At 42.8% G+C, this 17,235-nt stretch overlaps 1 protein-coding gene across 1 annotated transcript; it reads left to right on the forward strand.

Annotated features, from left to right (window-relative positions):
* The first annotated feature begins 10,704 nt into the window (after positions 1-10,704).
* On the forward strand, positions 10,705-15,106 carry EEF1A1 (eukaryotic translation elongation factor 1 alpha 1). The gene is made up of 8 exons (XM_053937842.1): positions 10,705-10,787; positions 11,516-11,706; positions 12,517-12,696; positions 12,828-13,124; positions 13,383-13,533; positions 13,712-13,968; positions 14,175-14,409; positions 14,705-15,106. Exons 2-8 carry the CDS (start codon positions 11,563-11,565, stop codon positions 14,827-14,829), a joined length of 1,389 nt encoding a protein of 462 aa, XP_053793817.1. The 5' UTR covers positions 10,705-10,787; positions 11,516-11,562; the 3' UTR covers positions 14,830-15,106.
* The last annotated feature ends 2,129 nt before the right edge of the window (positions 15,107-17,235 follow it).

A 17,235-nucleotide genomic window follows, 5' to 3' on the forward strand; every position in this document is an offset into this window, starting at 1 on the left:
ATTCAGTGCGGGTATCTCGGTGAGCAGCTGCAGTGGGAGCCGCAGGTGGAGCTCTGGGTGGGGAAAGCCCGAGGCAAGAGCCTGGAACTGCCGACCCTTTGCACAACAAAGGAGCCGGGGACTAACACTGACAGATACGGCAGGACATGACAACCCCCAGGCTTTTTCCTACTTGGACTGCGAAGGTATAAAAGTCCAGAGAATGTTTTGTTCAGGGTCCTTCCTCGGAGACAGCAGTTTGAGCTGTTATTTTGATATTTAGTTATTGCACCACGGTTTCATTATTTTAAGGAGCTGGATATCTGCGACTCTGCTATGGGAGACCTCACCTGCAGTCCGGTGAGGAAACCTGGTGTGACTGTGTGAGTGTGGTGGTGTAGCTGCAAAGAGGCCTTAGTCCCAGCTCAGGTGGGTGAGTGTGACTACAGGGCTGGACAGGGAAGTTTCCTTAATGTCAAAACGCAGCATAAATATATAATGGTGGTTGATAACTTTTTAATGTTTTTTTAAACATACTAATATAATTGAATAGAAGGTGAATAATACATGAAGCAATGTAATTGTTGTATATTGCCATTAACAGATCAGTGGGTGTAATTGGGTGTTGTCTGTTGCTTGTATGCTTTGGGAGGCTATGCAGCCCCTGTTAGCAGGCATTGTACATATTATAGCAAAACAAGGAGAAAAATCCAAACAAAATCCAAAAAATAAAACCCCACACATTTCGTGGTTCAGAATTCAGAGACTATAGAGACAACAACATTAGGGTCACATTAAGATGACTAAGATGGTCTGATGTTACCTAGTCATGCACAGAGTGAGAAGTAATTCAGTATTGTTGGAAACTTTCAAAGTCGAAATTACATTTCGTGTGTATTACCACTGACTTCTCTGCTGAATAATGAATACTTCAGAATTAGTAGTGGAAAAACCAAAATTGCCATGGAAAAATACTCAAATCTTTTTGAAAGAGCTAAATGTATTTTCACAAGGTTTAGGCATGAATTGCAGGTCTGGCCGTCTGAGAAATGTGTGTAGTATGTGACACAGCCTAGATCTGCCTCGATGGTTATAATGGCTTAGTCGAGACAATAAATGAGAGTGCAATTTCACTTTGTAGCTAAGCTGATGTAACTGAGCCTTGACACCTAAATGATATGTCCTACTTCCTGTGGGTTGAATCAGGGAATCACGTGGCCATGAAATTAATTTGGTCAACTGGATGATTAAATAGGAAACAAAAACAATACAGAAGTTTTCCTGTGAATAGCTTCACTGCTTCCACTCCCCTTTCAACTATACAATGTGCTAGATCCAATACAATAAATCTTTGGATTGATAGAGGAGAAAAATAATTCTTCTGGCAGGTATTCCCAGCTGCATAGATTTAGCTTTGACATGGAATACCTTTCAAATTCCTGAACTCGGATATATGCTAAAGAGAAGAAATTAAATGCTTAGTTTGGGATAGATTTTTTTTCATATCCTCTATGTTGCAGTTTGTTTTACCCACACCAGTCACTATCTGATTCATAGGAATGTCATTATTCTGAACTGTTTCTGAGCTGTTTCTCAAGAATATCCCAGAAGGAAAGGGGAAAGCAAGTGAGCCAGAGTTTCTGCTTCCATGGTGCATATGGGTGTGTGAGTGTTGCTGGGTCTCATGACTCACTGCACAGCTTTGTGAGGTAAATTGGACTGCATTAGCTTGCAGAGCAAGTATAAACTGTTTCCCATAAATAGTGATACCTCACTTTGTCTCTAATGACTCCACAGAGCTAAATTTAGACAAGGAGCTAAGATTTACTTTCTAAAAAGCAACATTTCTTTACAACTGCTGTTTCAGTCACATGCACCCCTACCTCAGATGCTCGGGGGGCCCCTTCAGATAGGGGGAGATGGGGGAGATGGGGGAGCCACTACTTGTATGTGCCTCTGTATGTTTTATTACAGTAGTCCTACCTGTACATAGTGTGAACACAAAATTAGGTTTTTCCTATGGTGAATGAGAATGTATGTGCATAAAGCAGCTGGGCAGTGATTTAATATCCTCTGTGCTAAATCAGAAACAGCATACCAAATTTATAACAGAGTGTGCTTTTCACTTCAGGTCGCCTTAGGAATTGCACGGAGTGTGCCATGGAGACTGCCCGGTAACTGAGATAGACCTCCTAGCTCTTCCTGCTTTGCACAAAGGGGATCCCTGAGTGCTATTCACAGCTTTAGCAGCACAGCCTGTCTCCTGCTGAGTAGGAGTGTTCCTGTTTCAGGCAGCAGAGGACAGTAACACATGACTCGCTGGTATGAACCAGTTTTCAGTCTTCTTCTAACTCGTACTGTATTTTTAAGTATCTTACTTATATTCTGGGCTGTGGGATAGCCACAGGCTTTTACAGTTCACATTCCCTTCGTCTGCCCTCGCTATCCTCTGGCATGGGAGCAGGACGGACGGGATGTCCTGTCAGCCCTGGCTCCCTGGCCTTGTGAGATTTGGCCTCCGTGCAAAGAGCTGACTCAACACCTGCTCCGGGTTTAAAGGGGCCGAAGTCTACTTTTATACAACGTGTAGTACAAGCGTTTAACCTCTGAAATGCCATTCCTCTGACGATTGCCTTGCAGAGCCACAGCTGTTGTGAGGACTGTGAGGAGCAGCGGTGTGTGTGGAGTGACCTCCCCCTTAATGCTGCTTAGCTGATAGATCCTGCCAGGGCATCACTGCCCGTGGGAAAGTCACGTGCACTGGTTTTTAGCATTCTTCTGAGTGTTGTTTAGAAACTGCTGGAGAAACCAAACATGTTTTTCAGCATTTCATTTTGATAAGAAATCAGTACAGAATGAATGCTTTATAACATCCAGGGCCAGGAATATACTCAGTTCCCAACAGCACTAATATAACCTGCCATATGCAATGGCAGGATGAGTCTGTGATATAAAATTTCTCCTCCCGTCTTTCAATTTTAGCCTCGCTCTTTTTTGGTTAGAGTTTAGGACTGATTATTCCATTTCCTTCCACACCTCTCTTAGTTATATTATGCCAGCTTTTTGGTTTTCAGTATAATGTACTTCATCTTCTAGTGTGAAAGATGTAATTTATACAGCAAGATGCATGATTATTGGTTGAAATATTTGTGGATTTCCATTCAGATTGACTCTTGTAACTAAGGAGACTGACCTTTAGCTGATACAAGTACATTGAAGTCAAGGAGAGACTTCCTTACCAAGCTATTATACCAAGAATTATGGTATAAGAAATTCATTTTTGATTACACAGATCTTCTAAGTAATGTAAACCTATGGTAATTAAGGCTTGAAGAGGCTTTTGGGTATGTATAGATTAGGAAGTATTATTGATACTTGAACCATTCTTGCTAGGTATTTGGTGCTTTTAAGGGATTGGGTAATGTTGGAGGTTCCACCAGCCACCCACAGAATCTGTTGCAGTGTTTTTACGTCTAGATATGATCTTGAAGCATCATTCCCAGGATGGACAAAGTATCCCAGCAGAGGCTTTAATGAGTACTAAGTGAAGTGAAAGGTTTATTTTATATATCTTACAGCACTTCTGTTTATACACCTCGGTATGTTTGCTTTTTTCACAAGAGTATGGCAGTGTTGACTCATGTTCAATTAGTGATCCACTCTAACCCCAAGTCCTTTTATACAGGCCTGCTGGGTAACTGCTGCTTCTCCTGTGTTTTTGCAGTGAACTGTTCCTTACAAACAACAAATATTAACCTTAATTTATTTCCTAATTATTTTAGCCCTTTATTCTTTACTTGCCCACATTACTCTGAGTAATGTGCTTGACTTCTGTTCTTGACTTCTGAAGTGGTCAGAGGTGTTCCCTGTCCTTTTCCCCCCCCAAGTGTGCAATTTAAAATTATACTTTTATGTATTTATATTTGTATGGTGGATTAATGTCTGTGCCCACAGAAACTGATTTGATACCAGTCAGTTTTATAGTCATAACAGCAATCACTTTGAGCATGTCATCTTCAGCTGGTCTCCTGCACATGCATTATTTTATCCAAAGTTTCCTGAGCTTACTTATGCAAGTTGCCCATAAAAAGCATCAAATCTTCTCTTAAGTTAAATGATATCCATATTTTCCCATCCATGAGCCTGTTAAATCTGTCACAGTAGACAAGATCAATTTGATGCAATCAGCTCCTTACAAGTCTGGGGTTGTTACTTATCAACCTAGTATCTTCTAAAAATAGTTCATTTGTTCCAATATATTTCTCCAGGAATTGAAATTAGACCAACTGTTCCATAACTGCCCAGCTCATGTGTGTGGATTTTCTCTCTTTTTCTTCTTTATTTTTTACTTTCCTGATGTTTTTTTTCCTCCTTATTGTGTTCTGGAACCTTCACATTCCATAGCTTTCCACAATAATCAGTAGTAGTTCTGAGATAGCTGGCCAAATGCTTCTGAGAGACTGTATTAAGAGAAGACTAATGAAAAATATAGATATCATTTTAAGTAAATGGCCCCTCCTGTTCCCTCTGCCTTCCCCCAAATCAAGTTGTTGATCCTGTATTGTGCTTGGAGTTTTATAACTAACATAATTAAATATTGAGCATTTCTTCATATGCTGGCTTCCTGCTTTAACCAAGCTGCTACCACTGCTCATTGACAATTACAAATAAGTGTTTTATATTTCTACTTTAATTTAACAATCAACAGCCTTGAACCTTCTTGTGTCTGTGCCCAGACTTGTGATTCTTCCTTTACAGAATTTTCTGCCTTGCAGAATCCTGGAAACTAAGCCAAACTGTATTTCAGTAAACTCAGTATAGATTGAGCAGGTCAAGTGTAAGTACTTTTCCAGATCTAGATTTATTTCCATAGTTCTTCTCTGAAACCTTTCCAAAGTTCAATAGTCTCAAAATCTAAGTTCACTGAGTAAATGTCAGGCATATGCTATATTCCCTAAAACTGAGTAAGGCTTCTGAGTGACTTGACTTGCACCACGTCTGGTTACTGTGGTTAGCACAGAGTGAGAGTGATGTACATGTGATTGCAGTGCAATATGAGCCTATGGCCAGAGTGATGCCAAGAGTCAAAACCAGAGCAGTGTCAAGATGGGAGAGTGAAGAGTGAACAGCTGGATATATCTGTGCCATCCTTACTGGGCTAGCCCAGTCTCAGGTACGGCCTTCTTCCTCCTTCGACCCATCTGTCCACTGGCTCCAGTCTGGAGTATACTTTTGTGGTCTGCTCCAAATTTGTTTCTCTTCCTTGCAGCTCTAAGCTGCACCTCAGGGTTTTTTTATTCATATAAATCTCTTCTAGGGGAGGTTATATGAACAAATAGAATGTCTCCTTCCTTGACAACCTGCCTTTACTTGACTCAGAAGGAGAGACAGAAAGGGGAGAATGCATAGGATCTGCAAGATGACAATGGAAATTCACAGAGGTTTTTTGTAAAGCGCACAATCCAGCTCCAAACCTACTATAGTGAGAGAGGCAGCAAAATTAACCTGATGAGTGGACACTAAGCAAAGTTAATTCAAGCATAGCTGAGTTGCTGTGAGGGCTCAGAGAAGAATTCTTAGATGCAAGGGTGAGGATTTGAGGTCCCACTTAAAGGTTTTGTCACAGACTTATTAGCACAAGAGGATGAATATGTTGCTTTTGGCAAAATTATTTTTAGCAGAAGAGACCAGAGTTTTAAAATGGAATTTTGGATGTTCATGATAAATTCAGAACAAAAGTCACACCATCCTCACCCAGTAGATTTTGGTTCAGTAACTGACATTTTCTTCACACAGAATGTACTGTTTATATATCTATCTATTGATATATGTATGTATGTATGTATGTATGTATGTATGTAAAATGCTCCCATTTAGGGCATTCTTTGAATTGAACTCGTAGAAGGCTTACCATTCATTTAGGGTGTCCAAAAGGTGGTGAGATATAGTAAAATTTAGCCTGTTTGCTGCTGTTGGAAAATACTAATGCAAAACTACAGAACACTTTAACAAATTATGTTGTTCCTCCATAATGGTGGTTACTTCATCAGCCCTTCACCTTTATTCTGCATTAGTGTCTAGTAATTCTGCTTTTTGCATGGAGCCAGGTCATCAGCTGGTGTAAATTAGCCTAGCATTAATGAGGTATATGAAGTTTTGTCAAATGTCTTCAAGTGAAGGGTCACTTTTTGTTTAAGCTACTGTCTGCATGTATCTGCCCATTTGCTGTTTAGTTCCAGAACACTCTTACCAAAGCAGCCACCTGTGCAATTGGTTTTTTCCTGCTTAGGACACTTCTGCTTTACATCAAATACTTTCATTTTCTAGCTCACAAATGCAGACCTCCACAGAACAGCACACGGGGTTTAAATACAACTGTTAGTTCTGGTCACATCCCAGTATGATCTGACCACTCTGCCTGATCCTAAACCTTCAGTATCACCATTCAGCCGATACTAAACCCTCAATATAAATGAGCTTTCTCGTGCAGTGGATAAATGTGGTTTGAAAAGACTGCCCAAAGGATTTTTTTTTTTTTAAAGCAGGCTATCCTCTAAGCCAGTAGTCCATCACCTGTTATAAATGCTGTAACTATAACGGCAGTGCTTCCTAGAGGAAACTTCTTTCATGGGCAACAATGACTTTTAAAGAGGCTCTTGTCAAGCTATTCAGAAGACTCTGAAATTGTTACTGCTTGTTCATCCCAGTGATACTCGCAAGAGTTTTGAAGTCCACTGTGTTATACCTCCTACTGTAAGTAAGACCTTCTTTTGTGAATCTACAAGCAAGGTCAGCTATGAGATCAGACAAGATGACTTTATTTAGTCCAAGTCTTCCAAGGATGGAGGAGTTTAATTTATACTTAATTGTCTACTAAGACAATAAAGTGTATTTACTGTTGTCTCTTTCTTTTAGCAAGCAAATTTGTTTTGCAAAATGCCAGCTACTTGTACAGAACTAAGTAACTTTCAAAAGTTGTGTTTTTAATGAGTTTAGATCACCTCACTCTCTTCAGTTAAACCTTTTTTTTATGTAGGTTTTCTGTCTATTCTTTTCATATATGAATAACACCATTATTCAATTGTTCTTTTATTTCATAAGAAGATGATTGTAAAAACTGCTAGTAAGTATTAAGATCATGTATGAAAAAGGGTTTTGTAACAGATGCAGGTGCTTTTTATTGCTATTAGGAATCAATGCATTAAAGAACACTTATAGATGGAAGCAAGGCTGTATGCTCATGCTGTAGTTTATGATGAACTTTGGACGAATGTACCTACCAGGATAATTAAAATACAGGGATTAGAAAGCCTTTCACAGTAAGTATGAGGCTAACTGTATAACAGAATGGTGCTGTGTACCAGAATCCAGTTTTGCTGATCACCAGTTACTTTTGGTAACTTTGGACTGCTTTTCCACCATTTCCTGAAAGTGCCCTCAAGAAATCTTAGTGCCTCTTTCATATATAGTGAGCTTGATATACTCAATTTATCAGATCTGTGTTTCAAGTCTTGCACTTATAAAGTCTGTTTGCTCACACTCCTGAGTGACTTTGGTCATTGCAGTTAAAATGGTTGTATAAGCCCTACTTACCTGCATCTTTGCACAGGAATCTGACAAAAAAAAAAACCCATGTGTATATGGTAGAGTTAAAATTCTTTAGAGGTGCTCAGTGAGCACATCTATCTCCTAGCATGATTTCACTGGCTGTGAGTATGTTCTAAGCTTACAGCCCATTCTGTATGTGGAAGTAATGCTGCAGTAGCTACTGTGAACTCAAAATCCACTTGACATATACTTTTTAAAGCTGAAAATTTTAGCTTAGATACTGACTTTTATTTTAATATCATTTGATCTGAGATTCAAAACCCTTTTTAAATGGTGGTTTCTATATAGGTTCCTACAATACAAATGCTTCAGAGCATTCTCTGTGTTCTTACACTGGAGACATATGTGGACATAGGATATTTCAATTTAGCATATGCTCACCAGTGATCAAAGGACAATGAGTAATTTTTGCCCACAAGTCCTCCTGTTTCTGAAGTCAGTCTGGATTGAATAAGCCCTATTCCAATGCCTAAATGTCCTTGACTTCTTGAAATCTCTTATCTTTGTTCCTTCCTAAATGTTACATATGAAAGCGATTAGTTTTACCAAATTAATAAAATCTAAATTTTTTACAGGCTGGTTGCAAACAGGATTTAGTCCAGTGTAGGGCTATTTGTGTTAGCTGAGAGGATTCTTCAGAATGCATTTCCACTGTATTATCTAAGGCTACTCATATATCAGAAGGTCCCCAGCTGTATAAATATTTTTGAGATTGATAATAGGAATGTTCTTCTAATAGAATGGGCAAAAAAAGATACACTAATTGTTGAGAGAATAAAAACATGTATTGGTCAAACTAAAGAGGAAATAACAGAATTATTTTGAAAACTCATTTAAAGAAGTGGAGGGGGAAAACAACTGCTGTAGACTTAAACTAGGACAGCGTTTAAAAATTTGTACCACAAATTCAGCTTTCATAGCTTTCAGCTACATTGATACTTCCGTAAAAAAGAAATACCTGAAAGAAATTACCTCCTTAAGAAATACCTGGTCCTAAGAGCCTTTATGAAATAGTCTTCTAAGAACAGTTATCTTTAAAAAAATAGAAATATGCAGTTTAGTATGGACCATATAAGAAATTAGTAACATATTTCCTGCCTCGTCTTCCTGTTCAGGCACAAATAATTGACTGCATTTGGGAAGTGTTAAAACTACCTTTTTATGAAAATGGTTTCTTTGAGAGATCAGTCCATTAAAAATACCCCCCCACCACTGAAATACACATTTTAGAAGGTAACTTCAAACCATCTTGAAGAATAAAGCTTTTTAACTGTGTTTAGTCTTTTCTTTATAGAAGACCCTAAAGAATTGTTTCCTAGCTTTCTTGCTAAATATTACACTTTGGTCTTCAAACCAAGCCACTTCACAGTAGTGCATTTCCATTGCCAGAAAGCAGACCACGTTCCTTTTCCTATGTCTTCATATGCAGTGTCTTCACTAGTAACTGGCCCTGAAGGTTGATTTTGAGGAAAGCTGAACCATCTCTATCTTCCCCCCCCCACTAATCTCTGATGAAAAACATAGGAAGGTGTGAGAGAGAATTTGATTTGGTTTTTTCCTTTCTTAAAAAAAAGTGTTTAATACCTGAATCTTTTTTTCAGGTTTTTACTCTTATTTTTGTAAATAATTACAAATTAAATTAATCTTTACGCTTATTTGTAAGGTGTATTCTAAACTGAGCATGTTCTCTAATGACATTTTGGATTGTTTTTTGTTTTTTTTTTTGCAAAATGCATCTTTTTAATCTTTCATGTGGGAAAAATACTGTATCTCATGGAAACACTTCCCTATCAAACCATGAAATACTAAGTTTAGTGCTCTCTAATGAATTTGATGCTAGGTTTATCTCAGAGAAACTTAAAGTCAAGTGGAAGGGTGCATTTGTAGATGCACGAGGTAGTTTTTTTATTATTAGTTTGCTGATGTTTTTCTTTTTCGTTTGTTTTTGAACAAGAAGCTGTTTCCATGCTGTACAACTGCAACCTGAAGAGCATACCAAGAAATGGATTATAGCTGTCTATAGATAAGTAACTATTTCTGACAGGCATCTAATGTAGCTGAATAAGAAAATGGACTCCATAGCATTGCAGGTAATTTAAAAATAACAGAGATAGTTCAGCTTCTCAGCTTAATTTCTCTTGAATGGGTATAGGAGATGTTGAATATTTAATGAGTTTTGTTATATCAGTTACAGGCGACTAAACCAGAAAGAATCCACTGGAATCACGAGGGCCTTTATTTCTGATGTTGTGACTCCTCATTGCCATGATTCTAAAAATAATTTGCCAGGGCTGCGGGTTTTCCCATGTGAAAATACACTATGGGGGCACTTCTTGCAGTCAGGGTTTCTTGCACAGAGAGCCCATGTCCTGAATGCTCTGTGGCTGATACATCTGCACTTCAGACGCACCTTTGCTGATGCTGCGTCTGCCTTGATTTTTATTTTTTGTGCCCAAGTTTCCTAAGACAAGTCAACTTTTGTCCTCTAATGGCAAAACAAAAACAGAAAAAGATTTTTCTTTTTTTTTAAAGCCAAACGATGGCTTCTTATTCCGGTGTGATAAGCTTCCAAAAATTCCTGCTCTTCCCCTTCTTCTTCACATTTGATTCTCTGAGACTTGCAACGTACTGGGGGTCGGGGGAGTTTCGTATTCCGTGCTGTTTAGCCGACATTTGTTACTTGCCGGTCAGGGAAACTCGCTGAACGTTTCTAATCTCGCCGATTGCGTTCCTTTGTGCCCCTAATGCGAAATACAATTAACTCGCCGGGGGCTGTTCCCCCGGGACTTCGGTCAACTGCCGCATCCCTCCGGCCCGGCCATGACGCCAGGCCTGACGCTCCCCGGTGCCCAGGCCCGAGCCGCTGGGGGGGCCGGGGCTGGTCGGTGCTGCCCCGCTTCTTCCCGCCCGCCCGCTCTCCGTCCCAGCGCGAGAGGGACACGGCTCCCTTGCTGAGGAGCCCCTCAGCGCACGGCCGGGCCGGGCCGGGCCCGCTCCCCGCGGCCGGGCCGGGTCCCGCTGGGCCGGGGGGTCCCGCACAGCCCTGGCGGGGGCGGGGGCGCTCCGTGCCCGGGCGGGGCCGCGGGGCCGCCGGGAGCGGTGACGTGTCCCCGAGGCCCCGCCCCCCGCCAGGCTATATAAGGGGCGGCGCTCACACCGTCGGTCTTTTTCGCTCCGGGTTTGCCGCCGTCGCCGAGCAGGTGAGGCGCGTCCGCAGGGCCGGGCCGGGGTCCGCTCGCCCCGGAGGCCCGGCGACCGCCGAGCTGGGGCGTGTAGAGGGCCGAGGGGAGGGGGAGGGAGGGGCCGTGGGTGCCACCGGGAACCGAGGTGGACGGGCGGGCAGGAGAGCGCGGGGCGCCGGGATGGCGGCGCATCGCCCTCCTCGGTTAGCATGTGCACAGCCCCGTTGTCCGGGCTGAGGTGGGGGGAGCGGCGTGTCCGGGCGGGTGCGGGGCAGAAAAGCGCGCGGCAGCCTCCCCTTACGCCCCGCGGGCAGCGGCGCAGGGCCGTGCGGGGACCGTCGGGGGACGGCGGCGGGAGCCGTCGGGGGGCAGGGGGGCCGGGGCACGAGTGAAAAAATGGCCGCCCGCCTTGCCTGCCCGCCGCCAGCGCCACAAAATGGAGGACGCGGCGGCCCGGGCGGGGTGAGTCACACAAAGGAGCGGGGCGGCCCCGCCCTCCGCGCTGCCCGCCGGGCCCGCTCGCCGCCGCCCCGCGCCCCGGCCGCCGCCGCCGGGGTAACTCGAGCCCGGGGAGGGGGCGACGCGAGGGGCGCTCCGAGGGGCCCCCGGCCCGCCCGCCTCGCTTCTCCCCTCCCCCGGCGGGGCGGGGCCGCCATCCCGGCCGGGCCGCCCCGCATGTGGCTCCGCCATCGCTGCACCTAGGCCCGGCCCCAGGCGTAACCAGCTTTTTTCTCGGGAACTTACAGGTGTCGATTCTCTTTTGCCGAAAGAAAGAACTCAGCTAACATCCAAAATGGGAAAGGAGAAGACCCACATCAACATCGTCGTCATCGGCCATGTCGATTCTGGCAAGTCCACCACCACCGGCCACCTCATCTACAAATGTGGAGGCATCGACAAGAGGACCATCGAGAAGTTCGAGAAGGAAGCGGCTGAGGTGCGTGGGCGCAGAGCAGCCAGCAGAATTCCGGGCTGCAGGAACGAACAGACGCTTAATTGAGAAGTGAAGCTGCAAAGCGTTCAGTGGCCACGGGGAGGCGGTTTGGTTGCCTCTACCCCAGGAGCTGAACAAGCGGCTCAGTGTTGCGTGGCCACAGGGCGGCAGCTGTGTTGCAGTTGTCCCCGAGGTAGAACAAGTGTTTAAGTGTTCAATCTGCCGTTGTGTTAGTTGCAGAAACTCAGATTGTGAAGTGTAAAGCAAGTGAAGAGAAGGTAATCTAAAGCCGCATCTGAATAGTGACATCTGGAATTAGGTTAAACGGCCAGATTCAAACTGCATAGAAGGAAGTCGATATAGTTTTACTGATACTGCTTTTTCTGTGTAATAGCAGCACAGGTCATAAGAACATAATAGAATAAAACTTGGCAAATGTTGAGCGGAGTGGAAATGGAAGTGTTGATTATTGCAAGGATTGAAGTAGTAGGAGGACTTGAAATTGTAGAGGATACTTGATAGTAGGACTCAGGCTCAAGAGCTCTATCATAAGGATGTATTAGTGAAATTAACAAGCTGTCAAGGAGTCTGAACTGTCAGCAGGTTCAATAAGGTTCAACAGTTGGCATCTCTCACCAGTAGTGCCAAGCATATCTTGTTGCTTATTTTATGAGCAGCAACGTTTTTCAGTATTAAGCCAGTTACTATTATTAGATTTTGCTGTTCAGCCACTGTGATCTTTCTGAACTAGTTGCAGATATAGAACCCCTTCTTTTTTAATAGGAATAAAAAACTTTTTTTTTGTAACTGTAGATGGGCAAAGGTTCCTTCAAATATGCCTGGGTCTTGGACAAGCTGAAGGCTGAACGTGAGCGTGGTATTACTATTGATATTTCCCTGTGGAAATTTGAAACAAGCAAATACTACGTCACAATCATTGATGCTCCTGGACACAGAGATTTCATTAAAAACATGATTACTGGAACTTCTCAGGTATGTAAAGAAAGTAGGATTTGGGGGGTTCAGGAAGGTTGTTCCTTGGTTGCTTAGGGGGGTTCCTGTAGTACTTTGACATACACACAAGCATTATAGTGAGGGTTGGTTGTTTTTTTTTCTTTTTGAAGGCTGATTGTGCTGTCCTGATCGTTGCTGCTGGTGTTGGTGAGTTTGAGGCTGGTATTTCCAAGAATGGGCAGACCCGTGAGCATGCCCTTCTGGCCTACACCCTGGGTGTAAAACAGCTGATTGTTGGTGTCAACAAGATGGATTCCACTGAGCCACCCTACAGCCAGAAGAGATATGAAGAGATTGTCAAAGAAGTCAGCACCTACATCAAGAAGATTGGCTACAACCCAGACACTGTTGCTTTTGTGCCAATTTCTGGTTGGAATGGTGACAACATGCTGGAGCCTAGCTCTAACGTAGGTTTGGCATTTATTTCTCTTAAGGCATGAAACTAGTAAGAATGTTAAGACCAATTATGCAGTGATAAAATGCACATGTTTTGTTATGGTTATGTTTGGGAAGTGCAAAGGTCCAAGATAAATCCTAGCACTTAACAAAAATTCTTACTCTGCAGCAGTAAATTGAAATAATGCTAAGAGATACCACTTGGGCTTTTTCAGCCTTGTGCCATGAAATTTGTCAGTCAGATTAACCTGGGCTTGTTTCCATGACAGATGCCCTGGTTCAAGGGATGGAAGATCACCCGTAAGGATGGCAGTGCCAGTGGAACCACCCTCCTTGAAGCCCTGGACTGCATCCTGCCACCTACTCGTCCGACTGACAAACCTCTGCGTCTGCCTCTGCAGGATGTCTACAAAATCGGCGGTATGTGCTCTCTGCAATGCTGCTCGTGTGCCAGCAGCAGCTCATATATGGGCCAGAAATGCAGGCATTTGCCCAAGAGCTGCTTTTCCAAGTCAAAAATAAAAATTCTTGTCTCAAGTGGGTTTTTTTCCCCATAAGGGCATATATTCAATGAATAATGCTGCTGTTGCTTTTGCAGGCATTGGTACTGTACCAGTTGGCCGTGTGGAAACAGGTGTTCTGAAGCCGGGCATGGTGGTTACATTTGCCCCAGTCAATGTAACAACTGAAGTTAAATCTGTTGAGATGCACCATGAAGCCCTGAGCGAAGCTCTGCCTGGTGACAACGTTGGCTTCAATGTTAAGAACGTGTCTGTGAAAGATGTTCGCCGTGGTAACGTCGCTGGTGACAGCAAGAATGACCCTCCCATGGAAGCTGCTGGCTTCACTGCACAGGTATGTTACCCAGCTGTTCAGGGATGTTGGGAATGTAGCTCTCTAATCCAAAATAAGAGTCTTGTTAGCCTAAGCTACAAAGTAACATAGAGTTGTATTTTGAGTTATATTTGATTGAAGCAAATCTTATTAAGTCCTTGGCTTTGTAAGAACATGTCAGTGTTCAAAATCACACCCCTTCTGTCTTGGTTTTCTTTGTTTCTTAGGTCATTATCCTGAACCACCCTGGCCAAATCAGTGCTGGCTATGCCCCTGTGCTGGATTGCCATACCGCTCACATTGCGTGCAAATTTGCTGAGCTTAAGGAGAAGATCGATCGTCGTTCTGGGAAGAAGCTGGAGGATGGCCCCAAATTCCTGAAATCTGGAGATGCTGCCATCGTTGATATGATCCCTGGCAAACCCATGTGTGTTGAGAGCTTCTCTGATTACCCTCCTCTCGGTAAGGCATCTCACATTAGTATGGGTCTCTGGAAAAGACACTTCCCCGTTTCTAGTATTGGGATGCAGTGTGTTTTGTGAAACACTGATGAAAGCTGTGACTTAAAACTGTGAAGTTGGAGCCAAGACTTCACTGGTACATGGAGAGAAACTCCAGAGAAGGGTTATATCTCTGCCCTGTCTGGTTCCAGAGCAGCGCTGGACCATTTACACCAAACCTGTGTGTTGCCACTGTGCAAATGGGGCTGTGAGATAGGCAGCTAGACAAAAGTCATGAAACGTGTTTTTGCTTTCAGGTCGTTTTGCCGTGCGTGACATGAGGCAGACGGTTGCTGTTGGTGTCATCAAGGCAGTTGACAAGAAGGCTGGAGGAGCTGGCAAGGTCACAAAGTCTGCCCAGAAGGCCCAGAAGGCTAAATGAAAATTCTGTACACCAGCTGCCACCTCAGTCTTAACCAGTGGTGGAAGAACGGTCTCAGAACTGTTTGTCTCAATTGGCCATTTAAGTTTAATAGCAAAAGACTGGTTAATGATTACAATGCATCGTAAAAGCTTCAGAAGGAAAGGAATGTTTGTGGACCATTTGTTTCGTGGCAGTTTAAGTTATTAGTCTTTAAAATCGATAAATTTTTTAAAATGGAAACTGACCAAAAATCTGTCACAGAATTTGAGACCATTAAAACAGAAGTTCAATGCTACGTCTCTGTGTTCTTTGGGTTAATGTTAAGTTTATGGCAAAACCTATATCTAGTCATGGTGGGATAAAAAAGGATTATTGTTTCTTAAATACGTTCAGAAGTTGCAAAGCAAATATTAAATTACTTGTTTCTGAAGAGTAGAACAAAATTCATACACATGTTTACTTTTAAACTGATCTAAGCCTTAAAAACTGTTCTGGTGCTTTCTTCAAAAACTTTTTAGATTGGATTGCACGAATACCAGGTAACAATTGCAGTGTTTTTGTGCATTTTGTGAAGCATTCAGTAAACCAAGAAAAGTCTACCTTGAGAGGGAAGCAGTGAACACATTTAACTTTAAAAAATACTACAAGGAATCCAATGTTGGGTTTCTAACATTTTGTACACTTGATTTTTCTAGTCAAAAGCAGAACCAGATTTTTTTTTTTCTGGGAAACTGATGTTGTGTAGCTCTTCAAAAATCAAACACTTTTACATAGATGTTTTCTAATAATTAGTAAGACATTGAATAGCCAAATCTGAAGCTTCTTTGTAGAATTACACTTTGATGCAATCTGAGTGACTCACCATTGTAGCCAGCACCAAATGGCACAGTGGTATGAGGTGCCTGCTATTTTTTTAACAGGGTGAAACTTTGGATCAGTCAGTCAGTTAAAGGGGACTTGGGTATCTAGTCCAAACTATTATTAATAATCAGTAGACAAATAACCCCAAGTTAAGTGTTCAGGGTTATGAGAATGCTGGCTGTAATTATTAGGAATTCTGGTGTAGAAGCCTTTCTTCAAATTAGTAAATGAGGGCAAGCAGTTAATGGATAATCAGAACTGACTTGCATAATGGTGCAACTGTTTTACTAACCTTTTACATGGTTTCCCCACAGCATCCCCAGGATAGGTCAAAAAGAATTGGTATTTGTGAGGGACTTGTTCCATGGCACCAGTGTGTTTGTTCTGCCTGTAATGGCTGTATTATCTGTGTTCTGTGTTCCTTTCCTTCTCCAGCTGTGTGCTTGTTCTGCAGGAACTCATACCTGTACTGCTTGAATAGCTCTGAACTGCTGTTACTTATTTTCACGCTCTTTGTCTGGATCTTTTCTCCTTTTCTGCTCACCTTCTGTGTCTTAACTGCAGTGGAACCTTGGAGCATTACACACTTCTTGAAGGTACAGTGGAAGCAAGTGCTAGAAAGCTTCATAGCAGGCTGTGTAATTCAGTAAAGAAATGTCTGCTGCTTAAATTCTGCTTCTGGAGGTTTGTTAGTGTCCCCAAGGCAACAAGAAGTACATAACTTCAAAATGGAGGCAGACCTACTGTTGCCATAATAAAGCTTGAAGTACCTTGCCAAATCTTAGCATGCGTTTCAGTTAAACCGCTAAGTATTTTCCAGGAGGCTTTGGTCAGACTGGTTCAGCAGAGTTGGATGAAAAGCAAAGCAGCTTTGCCCAGGCTGCCTTCAGTGCAGCACTGCGTTCGCTGGATTTCCTTTGCGTTCCTTTGTTAGGCGCAGGATGTTTGGTTTGGCCAGCCGTGGCCTGGATATGCAACACCCAGTCTGTAGTGCTGCTGTGCACATTGCAGGGTTGTCTTCAGCTGGGTTTGCATGCTCCATGGTAATTTGGAAATGGGCTCGTAGTAAGCAACTCCCTTCAGATCCTTAGGGAAAATAAGGTGTGACCCAGCAGTGCAGTGTGGTGCTACTATTGCAAGAGGCCCTTAGGTCACCTGTGCCTTGATAGAGCTGCTGGGAGGCTGGGTCACGTTAAAATGGCCTGGCTGAAGAGCAGGGCAAGAGTCAGCTGCGTAGTTTGTGGCAGAGGGACTTGTCCTGCTTCCAACAGGAAAAAAAAACCCTAAAGAACAGTATTGCATCTAACAACTTCATGTGTGCAGCCATACACTTGGGAATGCTCTGCCTGCAATACTAGCAATTGCTTTCATGTACATAAACCTACATTTTACACATGTGGTTTTCTTTCTTTTTAACTCTTATAGACCAGATTTGCTTTCTATGCACTAATGTAATGCCACCTCAGTTCTTTTATTAATCTGACTACCTGGGGAAATTGTTAGACTTTTGTAAACAAAATTTGGGAATAAAACTACTTCGATCAAACTTTTAATAAATGTTCT

The sequence above is a fragment of the Vidua chalybeata genome, chromosome 3 (genome assembly GCF_026979565.1).
Source record: "Vidua chalybeata isolate OUT-0048 chromosome 3, bVidCha1 merged haplotype, whole genome shotgun sequence".
NCBI lineage: Eukaryota > Metazoa > Chordata > Aves > Passeriformes > Viduidae > Vidua > Vidua chalybeata.

Bases quoted from the DNA above. Each gene is read 5' to 3' on its own strand.
- EEF1A1 (XM_053937842.1), top strand. From the start codon at position 11,563: ATGGGAAAGGAGAAGACCCACATCAACATCGTCGTCATCGGCCATGTC. The intron at 13,534-13,711 runs GTATGTGCTCTC...TTGCTTTTGCAG, and splicing joins GGATGTCTACAAAATCGGCG to GCATTGGTACTGTACCAGTT. The intron at 14,410-14,704 runs GTAAGGCATCTC...TTTTGCTTTCAG, and splicing joins CTCTGATTACCCTCCTCTCG to GTCGTTTTGCCGTGCGTGAC.